General features: G+C 35.8%; 2 protein-coding genes across 2 annotated transcripts; both read left to right on the plus strand.

Moving 5' to 3' along the window:
• Positions 1 to 2,153: 2,153 nt before the first annotated feature.
• LOC141334838 (P2Y purinoceptor 4-like) lies at positions 2,154 to 3,572 on the plus strand. Its single transcript, XM_073840062.1, has one exon. It carries the CDS (start codon positions 2,154 to 2,156, stop codon positions 3,174 to 3,176), a length of 1,023 nt encoding a protein of 340 aa, XP_073696163.1. The 3' UTR covers positions 3,177 to 3,572.
• Positions 3,573 to 5,252: 1,680 nt separating this feature from the next.
• On the plus strand, positions 5,253 to 15,727 carry arrdc1a (arrestin domain containing 1a). The gene is made up of 8 exons (XM_073839904.1): positions 5,253 to 5,404; positions 9,234 to 9,344; positions 9,430 to 9,480; positions 10,370 to 10,524; positions 12,074 to 12,256; positions 13,027 to 13,203; positions 13,451 to 13,985; positions 15,106 to 15,727. The coding sequence occupies exons 1-8, from the start codon at positions 5,287 to 5,289 to the stop codon at positions 15,141 to 15,143; spliced, it is 1,368 nt and encodes a 455-aa protein (XP_073696005.1). The 5' UTR covers positions 5,253 to 5,286; the 3' UTR covers positions 15,144 to 15,727.
• Positions 15,728 to 16,505: the final 778 nt, after the last annotated feature.

The following is a 16,505-nucleotide window of genomic DNA, read 5'->3' on the forward strand; positions in this document are numbered from 1 at the left end:
CATTTTTTACATAAACTTTCGTAATTTACAAAAAAAGAATAAAGAACCTTTAAAAAAAGATACTTTTAAAAACAACAATGAAATGAAATTTAGGAGTTAGGGTTTTGGACAGCCATATCCCAATTGAAAATACCCAATAAATGATGATTTTAAATATATTAAGCTTACTAATATTTTAAATATTATTGTGGATTTCAATAGATAATAGAAGAATCTTAGTAAACATCTAAGATTTGAATATGTAAATGCTTTTTAAACGTGTTTTTTGGTTGTAGTTTGCACCAATTTTGTAGAATGGCCTACATAGGCTGATATTTAATGTAATTTAATGCAAATTAAATACTTTTGCTTACTTTTATGAAGTGAATGATAATGTTTGTTACTCATTTGCACTGAAATGCACTGAAATAAAATTATTTATTGTTATAGAATTATTATTTTCATCATTGACACTTAATAAATAAAACAATTAAAAATTAAAAATAGTTATACTTTATTTAAAGTTTCTTAAAATCCATGAATCATGAGGCTGATGGTCTTATAGCACCACACTGTTCATAGTGGCAAATAAGGGTGGAGTTTTGGTTAATGACTCCTGACTAATAAAAGGAAATCCTGTGTTGGTTCCTTTTTATCACTAATACTGAAATGTTCATGTAAAGTTGAGTGCTTCAATATAGCCACTTCATCATACAATTTACATATTTCAAATGAGTTTTGAGGGGAGTGTTGCATGACCTGGTAAGTGCTCTGTGTCGCTTAATATTCATTATTCTGAGGAAAAAAAACACAGCAACACTAATACTATACTATATAGGGTTGTCATGCATTTACTGTACAAGTTACTGTTAACTGATCCAAAATTGTGTGTGTGTGTGTGTGTGTGTGTGTGTGTGTGTGTGTGTGTGTGTTCATGCAAAATACAGCAAAAGCAATAATATTGTGAAATATTTTTGCTATTTAAAATAAATGCCTTCTATTTGAATATATTTTAAAATGTAATTTATTCATGTGATCAAAGCTAAACTTTCAGCATCATTACTGCAGTCTTCAGTGCTACATGATCCATTAGAAATCATTCTAATATGCTGATTTGTTGTTCTAGAAACATTTATTATTATTATTATCATCAATATTTAAAACTGTTGAGTATATTTTTTTCAGGATTCTTTGATGAATAGAAAGATCCAAAGATCAACATTTATCTGAAATAAAAAACTTTCGGAGTCAAAAGCTTGGAGTCAGTATAATTGTTTTAGGAGAAATGATAGAAATTAATATTTTTATTTAGCAAGGATTCTTTAAATTGATCAAATGTGATGATAAAGACATTTAAAATGTTACCAAAATTTTATTTCAGTTAAATGCTGTTCTTCTGAACTTCCTATTCATCAAAGAAACCTGAAAAAAATTCTACTCAGCTGTTTTCATCATCATAATAATAATACATTTTTTGAGCAGCAAATCAGAATATTAGAATGATTTCTGAAGGATCATGTGTCTGGAGTAATGATGCTAAGCTTTGAAATCACAGGAATAAATTACATTTTACAATATATTCAAATAGAAAACAGTTATTTTAAATAGTAAAAATATATTTCAAAATTGTACTGTTTTTACTTTGAAACAAATAAATGCAGGTTTGGAGAGCAGAAGAGACTTCTTTAAAAAACATTAAAAATCTTACTGTTCAAAAACTTTTGACCTTTTGACACAAAAAGTGTCTTAGATCTTTCGTAAACCTATGTCCTAAATTTCTTTCTCTCTCTCTCTGTTTGTTTTTCCTCTCCAAAAAATACATTTTCACTCTCTAAAACTTTTTTTTCTATCTTCATAAACTTATTTTTCTTTCTTCAAAACTTTTTTTCTGTTCAAACCCCTTTTTTCTCTTCAAAATGTGACATTTCTCACACTGCAAAAATGTTCTTTTTTTGAAGAGAGAAAAGTTTGAATAGACAAAAAAATGGAGACAGAAAGTTATAATAAGACAAAAAATTTGAAAGAAAGAGAGAGAAAAAATTTAGGACTTAGGCTCTCTACTCTATTTTTCCTCCAAACCCCAAATTTTATTTTTTCATGTTATGGTTCAGGGCTACTGTAATATTCAGTTAATTTATTCGCAATGTTTTTTCAGCACAGTGGCATTTACTAAGATGAACATCTCGGATTCAGTCAATGCGAGCAATGGGGATACATGTGTTCCTAAACCTCAGCACATGTCTCTGGCTGTGATCCTCTGTCTGGTCTATCTGCTAGGCCTTCTGCTCAACGGATTCAGCCTGTGGGTCTTCACCTGCCGCATTCACAAATGGAACTCTGGAGCTGTTCTGCAGTTTAATCTGGCTCTATCTGATGCCATCATTACTCCACTCACCCCTCTGATGGCAGCGTACTTCGCCATGGATAGCAACTGGATTTTTGGGGATTTTGCCTGCCAGTTGAAGATCGCCGTGCTCAGCATCCACTTCAACGGCAGTGTGATCTTCCTCACGCTCATTAGCGTTCATCGATATATGTCGGTGGTTCACTTCAACCGCTCATCGCTGATAAAAAGGAAGGTTTTTGTGAAGAAGCTGTGTGCTGGGATTTGGTGTTTTCTCATAATAACTGGCATTTTCTATGGATGGCTGCTTCCTGTTACCACTGAAGATAATCACGGGCAGTGTCTTACTATTCATCAGACAAAGCTGACGGATGCTTACTTTGTTATTAACTTTGTGATTTTCTTCTTTTGGTGTATATTACCTTTAACTATATCAGTGTTTTGCTACAGTCGCCTGGCGAGCTCGGTTTCCCGCATTAACATCAGTTCTGTTCAAGGCCAATCAGTCAAGGTTAAGTCCATGAGGATGATAGGGATATGTTTATTCATATTTGGCCTTTGCTTTCTTCCTCTTAATGTTGTTCGGACTATTGGGGTAGTTGTGAAAAAGTATTATCCTAGTGAATGCAGACTCCTGTTGCAGTTGCAAACAGCATATTATGCCTGCTATATATTGGCAGGAATCAACTGCTGCTTAGACCCACTTATCTACTTTTTTGGCTCCCGTAATTTTATCAAAGCATTCAGGAGATCTCTTAGGGTAATAGGGGTCAGACGCAATGTCGAAAACAAAAGTGAATCAGAAACAATAAGTCAAAGTGCAAACAGAAATGTAGTTTTTACTCTCTCTTAAGGCATTAGAAGTCAGCCTCATTGCAGTGAACATGCCATCAGAGAATGTCGTTGCAAGGGGAAGTTAAAGATTATAAGGACACATGAACTAAAAAACTGTCTAAAACTCTGTACATTTTGATTTCATGGTGACGTTTATGGTCTATTTTTTTCTATCCAAAAATAGAAATCTGTGATTATTTACTCACCCTCATGTTGTTGCATCTTGGTACTCTCCAAAAAGAAGAAGAATTGTTGGATAAAGTTATTTTAGTTTTTTGTGCAACAAAAAGTATTCTCTTAGCTTCATAAAATTACGGTTAAACCACTGATGTCACATGGACTATTTTATCAATATCAATTTTTTTATTTAATTCAATTTTTATCAATATCTTGGTACTTTTCTGGACCTTGAACGTGGTAGGATCCTTCCCAGATAACACACATACGTCTGTTGAAGATCTCTTGATCTGGAAAGCATCTGCTGTGTACAAATGTCTGACAGACGTCTTTCAGATGTCAGTTTTATTCCAAATCATAAACATCTTAAAACATCTAATATACATCTATTTGACATCTGATAGGAAACATCCAATAGGCTTATTGCGGATGAGTAAACATGTAAATGTAAACTCTGTTAGCACACATACATCTTGGAGACGTCTATTTGATATCTGCATTTACATCTGCAAGTATTTTTTAGAGTGTTTGCTTTGCTCATCTGCAATACGTCTATAGGAAGTCTCTTATCAGATGTCAAATATACATCTATTAGCTGTCTTTAAGATGTTTATGATTTAGAATGTATGTAAAACTGACATCTTACAGATGTCTGTCCGATGTTTGTACACAGCCGATGCTTTCCAGATCAAGAGATCTTTAATCTTGCAGACGTGTGCTATCTGGGAATGCAGAAGTTAAATAGACGTCTCTGTGATGCACATGTGCTATCAGGGTTGTTGTCTATGGAGGGTCAGAGAGCTCTTGGATTTCATCAAAAATATCTTAATTTGTGTTTCACAGGTTTGGAAGTCATAAGGGTAATTATTGACAGAATTTTCATTTTTGAATGAACTATCCCTTTAATAGTGCTTTGATAAGCAGTCTACTGCAAGATTACACTGTCCTTTATTTATTTATTTGTCCTGTATTATACTATTTCGCAATACCGATGGAAAAGGACAAAAATAAGTTTAAGTGTAATGTGGCAATAGTATTGTGAATTTGACAGAAAATGTTACTGTGGCCACAAATGTCTACAGTTATTGACATGTTTCTGCTAACAACACTGCTTTTGAATGCATTAAATAAATGCTAATATTTATTTCAGTCTGTTTTAGAACATTAAAATAGCTAGGTGCTAGGCTTTGTGCTAGGCTAGCAATTCTTCAAAACATGCTAATGATAACTATAAGCAGCCAGAAGCTTTGAAAGACTTATTTAGCTGAATCTTTCAGACGGTATAAATAAAACTGATTTCCAAACTTTCCAAAATTTCAAATTGCCATCGACACCCAGTTGAAAAAACAAAAACAGAATATGTTGTAGGTTTTGATGCTGGGATGATGGTTTAAGCTGGTCCTTTGCTGGTTTATGCTGATCCTTGGCCAGCAACATGACCAGCTAAGGACCAGCATTAACCAGCTAAAACCAGCATCCCAGGATCAAAACCTACCTAAACAGCATATGCTGTTTTTTTTTTCAACAGGACAGCTAATATGTGACTGAAACTAAATAGCCTAAACATAAAATGCAATTTAGGCAGTGAAGCTGTTTATCTCAGTGTTGATGACTGACACAAGCTATAACATAACGTTTATTGGCTCAGTGTTTTTCATACTTGTTTTCTTTACAATTTGTAAATGTTATGTAAAACGTATTTGCAAAACATTTTTTAAAACAACGAGCATTATAATTTCCTATTGTTAAACGTTTCTTGTTTGTACTGTAATAAAGAGAATTAAGAAGTGAATCAGTGTTTTGTTTTTGTTTTTTTCCTCTTACCGGTAAGAACTACAGAATTCCGAGTGACGTCAGGGCTATATCTGCGTGACGTCGTCGACAGGTAAAGCATTTCCTTTCCTTGTGGTTAGTTTCACTCACCCACCTGTTCACAGTGGATAAAGAACAGAATGGGAAAACTTCAAGAATTCGAAATAACTCTTAATAACAACAAAACAGTTTATACTCCAGGTGAATCTCTCACCGGAACTCTGAAAATCTCAATTGGACAGCCAATACAATGTAAAGGTAAGTAAACAAATGCCTCAAATTATCGTACACCGCAGCCACCCTTTGTGTTTTCACTGGATGATTTTTAAAAGTTTATCAACAAGTTTACTTCATAAACTACCCTAGTTGTGTATCAGACTCAAATGTTAGGCTTACTGGTTGTTTTCCTAGACGCGCGCACGTTTAGAGTTGGTTTTGTGTTCGCGCATCGAGGACTGAAACTGGTGTGAACGAAACTTGCGGATCTTTTATTGACATGCCAACGCGGAATAGTGTATAAACCTCTCACCGCTTTCGTTTCTATCTTAGTTCTCATAAATTTCCGTAAAAACCATAAACAGGGTGTTTTAAAGACACTGACAACAGGAATACATGTTATAAACGGGCTAAAGAAAAACGTGTGTATACTCTACTCTGTTTCTCCATACCTTGTCAGGTGAACTAATCGCAGTTTCGGTTATCAGTCTCAGCTTTTTAAAACAGTAACTGAGAAAATGAAATGTAAGAAGTCCTGATTTAAGTAAAAGACAAACACAAGGACCTAAAATAGTGTAAAGAATCATATAAAGTTGTAAGTTAATGCATGGGCAGCTGCTCGGCCTGTTTATTGTTTTTCCGAACTCTTCATTTGCATTTATGCCTTAAGCCTTTAGCAGCAGCATGTTTGAGTCAATCATTCAGGCCTTGAATCTTTAAATTGACAAATCTAATATTCAGATCTGTTCTTAATATCCTACATAAATGTAAATTGCTGCAATACTAGTCAGACTGCTTGGTACAGAAATAAAGGTAGTGTATGTATCTTCTCACCCACCACCTGTTGATACCAGCACCTGTTTCACCTAGTCTCAGTGCTTTTCAATACACCTGTTCATGTTAAGGTCGGATATTCTTACACAGCCAAGCCTAACAGTCAATATTGCTTATACATCACAAATAAACAGTATTTTATTAGGACAAAATAACTGCTGTGATTTCTAGATACTTGAAGCAATGTAAGCCTTAAAGATCTTGTTAATTTGTGCCTTTTCTGATATGTGACCCTGGGCCACAGAACCAGTCGTAAGGGTCAATTTTTAAAATTCATCTGAAAACAAAATAGGACAATATTTAGCCAAGAACTATTTGAAAATCTAGAATCGGAGGGTGCAGCAAAAAATCTAAAAATTGAGAAAATTGCCTTTAAATTTGTCCAAATGAAGTTCTTAGCAATGCTTATTACTAATCAAGAATTAAGTTTTCATAGGGTAGGAAATTTACTAAATATCTTCATGGAAGATGATCTTTACTTAATCCCCTAATAATTTTTGGCATAAAAGACAAATTGATCATTTTGACCCATACAATGTATTGTTGGCTATTTCTACAAATATACCCGAGCTACTTACAAGTGGTTTTGTGGTCCAGGGTCACATATGTGCAGGATAATATTATAAATTAATGTGACTTGCTATCAAAAAAGTATAAAGCTTTGTTACTTGCAACATGCATATTAAATGTATTTTATTATACAAATACAGTACCGCGTTGGCTTGTGTATCTACACCCATAAAACTAAAATAAGAGTAAACAGCAAAAAGTATTGTTAGGAAAGACAATGCAGCTACAGTACTGTTTGTCTTTGGCCATGGGATGAGGGTAAACAAGCTGACATCCTTTTTGTGTTAAAAAAAAACCCACACTAATCAATGTGAACAAGGAAGTGTTATTAAAAGTGTGTTTTCACATGTTTGAGAACCGCTGTGGGTTAGGCAAATGTGATAAAACTAAAAATGAGTCAGAGTGCAGTCAAGATGATCGCTTGAAAACAGTCACACCAGATGTAATGATCAGCGTTAAAGTGATATGAGAAAAAGCAAGTCATGTGGTTATGTCAGTGGTTTGGGGCTGGTCTATTGTTTGAGCTGAGACGTTGATGAAGAATACTCACCGGACTGGTTCGCTCGCATTCCAGATCAAGGACAACAGTAATAGTAATCGCACACATTCACCATTACAACTTTACAGAGAAGTCAGCTGACAGTATTTGAAACAATAACAGTTCTGTTTAAATCATTATTATTATTATTATTTTTTTTTTTTCTAAAGTAGCTTTTTTTTTGACCTGAGCAATTATTTTGTTTGTCGATGACAGATGCTTTTTATGGTTGGATAATAAGTCAAAGTGACCAAGTGTAAGATCTTTAATTTCCAGATGTTGTTGTTGTTCACCCAGTTCACCAGTCCTCGAGTCTCTTCAGACATATTTCCCATAGTTGCTTATGTATCTGTGGTAACACCTCTGCTTGCTAGCACTCAATGCGTGTCTTGGGGTTAGAGAGAGAGAAGGGGAATAGAGGACATAATGATTAGCAAACAGATCGAATCACAAAGACAAGGATTTTAAAGAAAGAGAAGGAGATATAAAGACTATTAAACACACTCTAATGTCTTTTGACACTGTCTGTAATTATATGCTAAATGGTTAGTTCACCATAAAAATGAAAATTGTGCTGTTCCATACCAGTAAGATCTTAGTTCATCTTCAGAACACAAATGAAGATATTTTTAATGAAATTTGAGAGCACTCTGACGCTACATAAACTGCAAGGGTCCTATCAAGGTCCATTTAGGTACCAAAAACATCAATAAAGTAGTCCAAGTGACATCAGTGTTTCAACCATAATTTTATGACGCTACTACAAGTTTTTGTGCGCAAAAAACACAAAAATAATGACTTTATTCAACAGTACTTCTCCTATGCATCACCTTGCAACATTTTTGTGTTCTATGTTGTTTACACGCAGAGAAAAGCACGCACATGCGTTATGATACTCTCCAAAATGGTGACACAGAGAAGATTAATTGTCGATTAGATATTATTATTATTATTATTATTATTATTATATAAAAAAAATTGCGCACAAAAAGTATTCTCGTAGCTTCGTAAAATGACGGTTGAGCCACTGATGTCACATGGACTATTTTAACGACATCCTACCTTTCTGTGCCTTGACTGTCAGACAGCTCTCGGATTTCATCAAAAGTATCTTAATTTGTGTTCCGAAGATGAACAGAGGTCTTACAGGTTTGGAACAACATGTGAGTGATTAATTGATGACAGAATTTTTCTTTTTGGGTTTACTATCCCTTTAATGTATATCATTTCTGTCAGGGCTTGGGGACTTGCCTTCAAAATTAGCTAATGCAGGCTATTCTGTGAAAATATTATCTGCATTTACCTACTATAACAACTGTAAAAGAAAAACATGGTCAGTTGTTCCTTGTTTTAACATCTTCTGTCCCCTGTTTCTAATTTGGTCATGCAGCAAGATGTATTATTATCCTGTAGCAACGACTTGATGATTGCAGAACATTTCATGAGAAATGAGAAGTGCGTAGGTTCACAAACCTCTGCTATGTATGTTCTAGCCCCCCTTTGTTAATGGTATATGGTTAATGTGTTTTTGTCTGTTACTATGGCAGTCTGAATGTTTTGATGGACCGTCTTGCTGGTGAAGGACAGAATGAGGTCATATTAAGTTCTCAATAAAGAAATAAGGCTGTCATCTTGGTCTCAGACAATCCCAGTCATCATTTACTGACTCTCATGATTTCTTTTAAATAGGTGTTGTCACTAATTCAACATAACCTTACGCAATGACTAATTTCTTAAAATAGCCTTTCATCATTACTGGGGCACAGCACCCCAGCAAAAAAAAGTGTGCTTATATTTTTATACTCCTATATGCACAGTGGTATTTTTCCCAGTAAAAAAAGAGTCTAGAAACGTCACTGTTTGTCACTTTCTTGCATCTGTGCAGGGACTTTTTATTTTGATTGACGTATGTCTTTATTTCATATTCAGCAATCAAAGTGAACTGCCAAGGCTTCTGCGGAGTCACCAGCAAATCTAATGACACAGACTGGACAGAGGAGGAGCAGTACTTCAGCAGCTCCATCTCAATAGCAGATAAAGGTACACCGGTTTCATGATCTCACTCATGCATTAAATGGTTGGATTCTTGTTTAGATCCCTTACAGTTTCTCTTACTGTTTCACAGGCACTCTGAAAGAAGGCGAGCACAGTTTTCCCTTCAAGTTTCTTTTGCCAGGTGAGAGACGCTTCTATGTAATTGATCAGACCTGTCACCCCACATTCTTCCAAGACATGTCAGAGATTAATCACTGTTTACGTTTATCCATGGCAACAGAACAACAAATTAAAAATATCAAAATGTCAACTTTGTTTACCCAAATACAACCTGTTTGTTTATACAGAGTCATATTTATTCAAACCCAGGGGAAACCCCCCCCCCCCTGAAAAAACAATATTGTGAAATAATATTGCAATTTGAAATAAGCTGTTTTGGTGCTTGAGGCATTTCTTATGTTGTACTACTTAATATTTCGTGAAAACTGTTATCATTTGTTCAGGATTTAATAAATCTAAAGTTTAAAAGAACAGCATTGATTTAAAGTAGAGATTTTTCGGATGGAAACAAAAATATTTTGAAACTTAGTGTGAATTCTGTTACTGTCAGTTAATTTTCATACCAGTGAAGAGTAAATCGGATTCCTTCGTTTTTGTTCGTTTTATTCACTCTTTTCACAATGTGAATCTAAGACACACGCTAGCCCATCTAGGTTATCACTGCTCTTATTGTGTGGAGCTACTCAGCTGCTATTTGAAACCTCCATCTGCTGTTTGTCTATTATCTGAGACTTTTCAGCTCCCCCTACAGAACAATGCCACTCTTATAGAATCGTGCTTCTTGTGCACTGGCTTTTGTGGTTTTTCAGCCGTTCACTAAAAATATTTGAGCTTATTTGATAATGCACCCTGTTAAATCTTTTGCTAGAAAAGACTATTGTTCTAATGCAAAAGTCCAAACTTTGGTTATGAGAAGTGAGCTAAGTAAGCTAATTATTAGCCCTGTCCTCATTCATTTATCTGCACCTGCAGAGAAGATACACAAACCTCTCTGATCCTTTCTTTTGTAGCTGCTGCACCAACATCGTTTGAAGGGCCATATGGACGGATTATATACAGAGTTCGGGCTTTCATAGACACGCCTCGTTTTGCAAAAGACTACAAGATAGAGAAACTCTTCTCTATGAACAACACAGTCAACCTGAATGAAATACCTGGTATACAGGTAAATGTGCTACACAGACCTCCATATGCTAAACCACAAATTTGAATATCTTTAATTCTGATATCTTACAGTCCCTTGCGAAAGTATTCATACCCCTTCACGTATTATGTTGCATCTTTATGTTAAACTGCTTTAAATTTTATTTATTTTTTATCTATCTACACTCCATACACCATAATAACAGGTTTGTAACAACTCTGCTAATTTATTAGTAATAAAACACTTGGTGATTAATGATTCCATTGCAAAAGTATTCACACCCTTTTCTGGGACACTTGAAATTTAGCTCAGGCGCATTCATATTAATTGTAGATGTTCGAGTGAAGATAACCTGTGGCAAATTCAACTGAGAGAGTAGATTTGAAAGATCTTACAGCTGAAAATGCATATCAGAGCAAAAACCAAGCCCTGAGGTAAAAAAAACTGCCTGTAAAGCTCATAAACAGGATTGTGTCAAGCCACACATCTGGGGAAGAGTTCAGAAAAAAAAATTCAACTGCATTGAAGGTTCACAGAAGCATGTAGCCTCCATTATTCATAATGGAAGAAGTTTGGAACAACTAGGACTCTTCCTAGAGTTGGCCTCCTGGCCAAACTGAGCAATTGATGGAGAAGGGCCTTGATAAGATTGGTGACCAAGAAGCTTATGATGCTTATAGTCTGATGAACCTCAATTCCAAGTAGCATGCCAAAAGTAAAGTTTGCTGGTAGCAGCCTCATGCTGTGGGGCTGATTTTCAGTGGCAGGACCTGAAGGACAGTGGCGTACATAGCAAAATATAGAGAGAGCCTTAATGAACACCTAATCCAGAGCGTTCAGAACCTCAGACTGGGTAGGAGGTTCACCTTCTAATAGGACAATGACCCTAAGCACACTTGCGTGGCCCAGCCAGAGTCCCAATCAAACATTTCTGGAGAAACCTGAAAATGTCTACCAGCTCCCAACCAAGCTGACAGAGCTTGAAAGGTAAAGAGGTGAGGAGAAGATTGGCTGATGATTGCCAAATGCGGATGTGCAAAGCTTGTCACACCATACCAACTTGAGGCTGTAAGGTGCTTCAGCTAAGTATAGCAGGGCTGCTCAACCCTGCTCCTGGAGATCTACCTACCTGCAGATTTTTGTTCCAGCCCTGCTCCAACACAGCTGTCTGTAATTATCAAGTGCTACTTAAGAGATTAATTAGCTGGTTCAGGTGTGTTTCTTCAGGGTTGGAGCTGAACTTTGCAGGATAGTAGATCTCCAGGAATAGTGTTCTCCAGGTATAGTGTTAAGGGTATGAATACTTATGCAATGTACTTATTTCAGTATTTTTTTTTTTTTTAAATAGCAAAGTTGTTACGAATATGTTTTTGCCTTGTTATTGTGGTGTATGGAGTGCAGATTCATGTGGGGAAAAAAGTTATTTAAAGCAGTTTAACATAAGGTTGCAACATAACAAAACATAAAAAATAAAGGGGTATGAATACTTTCGCAAGGTACTGTATATATTAACTGTGCTGTTATTTACTGCCAGTGATTTACATTACTATGCTATAATTTTTTTGTGCAGGAACCGAACTCATCCTCTGTAACCAAGAATTTCTCATACATGCTTGTGAAGAATGGGACAGTGGTGCTGAAAGCTAAGAGTGACATGCGAGGATATATCGCTGGGCAGATCATTAAAGTGTTCGCTGAGATTGAAAACAAATCTGATAAGTCAACAGGCCATATAGTTGCCAGTCTAATGCAGGTAAGATGACACCAACTACTTTACATTTACACTGACTACATTAGATTATATTTTATGACCAAATGTTTACAGTTAGTTAAAACCGTTCAGTATAGTGTGTAAAAATATTTCGTGGTTAGTAAGATTTTTTTTTTTAATGAAAAGTGACTGTAAAGACTTTTCAGTTGCTACAAAAAATTATATTCCAAATAAATCCTTTTTTTATTTTGAACATTCCATTGATCAAAGAATCCTGAATATTAAATGGATAGTTCACCCAAAAATGAAATTTCCATCAAACCTGTAAGATCTTTGCATGCATTTAATTAAGATATTTTTTAGGGATGCACCGATACCAATCGGTCGATAAAGCTTGCGCGTTTTGTCAGTAAAGCCGGTTCTGTAATCAGCGGTAAATGCCATCAGGTGCGTGATTTCACGTTGAGCCGTATATACTACACACAGCCGTTGTTTACCGACGAGCTGCGCATAGCAATGTTCATTATCAGTGTGAATGTGCGCAGCTCGTCTGTAAACAACGGCTGTGTGTAGTATATACGGCTCAACGTGAAATCACGCACCTGATGGCATTTACCGCTGATTACAGAACCGGCTTTACTGACAAAACGCGCAAGTTATCGACCGATACATATCGTGCATCCCTAATATTTTTAATGAAATCTGAGAGTTTTATGACCCTGCATAGACAGCAACACAACTACTATGTTCAAAACCCAGAAAGGTAGTATAATATGATATGATCCTCACACTTGCTCATCTCTTAATTTCAGAAAGTTACATATAATACCAAGAAGCCGACATATGACTTGCGGACAGTAGCAGAGGTAGAAGGACCTGGAGTTAAAGGTGGACAAAAATCTGAATGGAAAGAGCAGATAATTGTACCTTCTCTCAATCTGTCCACCCTGACTGATGGAAACCTCATCCAAATCTGCTACTACATTCAGGTGAATATTTAAACAAAGTTATTATTACATAACACAATGTAATGCAAAGTGTGATACTTTTTCTCCTGTAAGTATTGTCCTCTATTGTGGAGTGTTTAATATCATCTGGCTGTACATAATCACTGGGAACATGTTCAGTATATCAGAGGGATTCATTTTATCAGAAGTTCATGCAAATTGCATTTGATATTTCCTGCTTCCTTCCTATCAATGAATCTCATCGGTATGTTTGTCTCTGCTTTGCCAGGTCTATTTGAAATACCCAGAGGTGTCATTAACTTTGCCCATTTACATTGGAAGCACCGCAGTAGACCTAACTTGGCCTTCACACTCCCCGGGGGTTCCACCTATGCCAACCCCACGTAATAACCCCACCCCTGCCCCTGCCTCTGCCTCTGCCTCTGCCCCTGCCCCTGCCTCTGCCCCTTCTCCTTCTCCTGCTGCTACTACTGTCGACTCTGCCTCTCCCAGCCTACCACCACGTCCAGCCCCAAAACCTGCACCCAAACCCAGGCCTCGCAGCACCTGCATGTTCCCCAGTGCGCCTCCTGCTGATCTGTATCCAGAACTCCCAGATGTTGCTAGCTACAATGGGGAAATGCCAAAGAGAGCACAGCGTGAGTCTGGTTCCCAGGCTCCAGTGTCTCCTAATGCATTCAGCTACGCTCCTGGACTCAGCTTCAGACAGAGACAGAGCTCCAGCGACCCGTCAGCACCCCCCGTCGGCATGTCGTCTTCAGCGAGCCTGCCTCCAAACTATAGGAGTTCAGCATATCCACCTGGTATGTAGTTACATGATTTTTAGTTATATAATACATGATTCTGCTCTTAGTTGAGATGGATCACATCATGTTATTGGTATTTTTTTTGGTATTTTATGTTATTTTTTATTAAGTACTGACCTGAATAAGAAATTTTAACATAAAAGACATTTACATATAGTCCACAAGAGAAAATAATAGTTGAATTTATACAAATGACCTTCGTTTAAAAGTTTACATACACTCGATTCTTAATACTGTGTTGTTACCTGAATGACCCACAGCTTTTTTTTTTGTCCCTTGTTTGTCCTGAATAGTTAAACTGCCTGCTGTTCTTCAGAAAAAATCCTTCAGGTTTCACAAATTCATTGTTTTTCAGAATTATGTATTTGTACCCTTTCCAACAATGACTGTATGATTTTGAGATCTATCTTTTCACACTGAGGACAACTGAGAGGCTCATATGCAACTATTACAGAAGGTTTAAACACTCACTGATGCTTCAGAAAGAAACACAATGCATGATGAACACTTTTTGATTTTGAAGATCAGGGTAAATTTAACTTATTTTGTCTTCTGGGAAATGTGTAAGTATCTTTTGTAGCTTCTGAAGGACAGTATTAAATGAAAAAAAAAAATATTTAGGCAAAATAAGAAATGTACACCATCTTTCTGTTCAAAAGTTTACACCCCTGGCTCCTAATCCATCGTGTTTCCTTCTAAAAGCATCAGTCAGAATATGAACCTTCTGTCATAGTTGCATATGAGTTACTCAGTTGTCCTCAGTGTGAAAAGATGGATCTCAAAATCATACAGTTATTGTTGGAAAGGGTTCAAATATACAAAAATGCTGTAAAACCAAAGAATTTGTGGGACCTGAAGGATTTTTCTGAACAACAGCAGGCAGTTTAACTGTTCAGAACAAACAAGGGACTCATGAACAACTATCTCTTTAAAAAAAACTGCTCCTCTGAATCATTAAGGTAATCACACAGTATTAGGAATCAAGTGTATGTAAACTTTTGAACAGAGTAATTTTTTATTAATTATAAATTATTTTTATTTTGTGGACTATATGTAAACTACTTTTATGTGTTTTATGGTGACCTGGTGACTAATTTGATTTTTTTTCTTTTGACAGAGGCTCCACCTTCTTATGAAGACAGCTGCAATATATAGGATGCTTCCCAACAATATGAAGAAGAGAGAAAAACACTGCAAACATTCATAACACTCCTGTGACTTTATTATAAATGCAGACCTCAAGCACTTTTGAACCAAATGTGTAAATATACAAATTCTGTGTTCTCATGAGGTCTGTCAGCTCATAGAATACTTCAGATGTGGTTTGTCAGCCATTATGCCAAACCGTTTGGAATGAGTAATTTTGTCATTGCAAATGATATGTAAAATAGATCTGCCTCTTGCAAAGATATTTTACCACTTGATTTTAGGAGTATATCATGGAAGAGTATTAAGTACTCTTTTTATTATTAGACTACTGCATGTTTTGTACATTTGTGCGTGCAATCACACAACCCCCAGGGTAAATTTGCTTCTTCTTTTTTTTTTATTAGTGTTCAGGCTTTGTTTTTTTATGTCCTGATAAGATAAGGAAGGATCCAGTTTATATTATATGTGGGTACACATGTCCTCAAGTCATTATACAAGACTACTGAATATATAGTTCAAGTTTTGTGGTATTTAATGATTCATTTCTGACTTTAATAAATCATTTATGCCTTTGTTAGTATTGCACACTACTTGCATGTTAACTTTTTTTGTATTTGAACATTGATTTCGTTTATATGTAGGCTAGTGTACAGATTAATACAATTTTGAAACTGAAAAATTGCATTATATTCTTTTAAACAATGTAAATTATTATTATTATTTTTTTACATTTCTTGTGACTTAGACATGAATATTCAATAGGCTTGTTATATTATATCTTGTTGCATAGGGTGAATATTCGTTTAAGAAAATAGATGGTAGACCTTGCATAAAAGCATAAACAGTAGCTGTAACTCAAACTGTATGTATGCCATAATGTAGTAAATGTGAAAGGAGAAATTATACAGTGCTGCCTTAAGCCGGGATTCGGCTTTTGCTTTCTACAGTCGCCATTCATTGCGTTTTTGTTTTAAAGCCTTAGTAGTGTCTAGTATTTAATATAATTTTCTCGCATCACGGAGTCGCTATCAATATGCAGAGTATTTAAATCGCTTTGGATGCAGTTCGTGTTGGAGGTAGGGTTGCCAAATCCACATTTTTTTCACGGAATAATGCTGATTTCCCCCGTGGGTTAAAAGTTTGAAATATTGCATAAATTCCAGTTGACTGAAATGCTTGCATTTAAACATTTTGCATTGTACCTGTGATAAAACTGTGGTACATATTTTGATACCAAAACTAGAACACAACCCCCCCACCCCCACCCCTGTCCTCTTTTTTTGAAAACTAAAATATGGTCACCCTACAACTGCTGCACATTAGAAAAAGTGCATGTGAGACTGCAAATTATATAATAGCTTTCAGAGT

This window comes from Garra rufa, chromosome 5, assembly GCF_049309525.1.
Source record: "Garra rufa chromosome 5, GarRuf1.0, whole genome shotgun sequence".
Taxonomy (NCBI): Eukaryota; Metazoa; Chordata; class Actinopteri; order Cypriniformes; family Cyprinidae; genus Garra; species Garra rufa.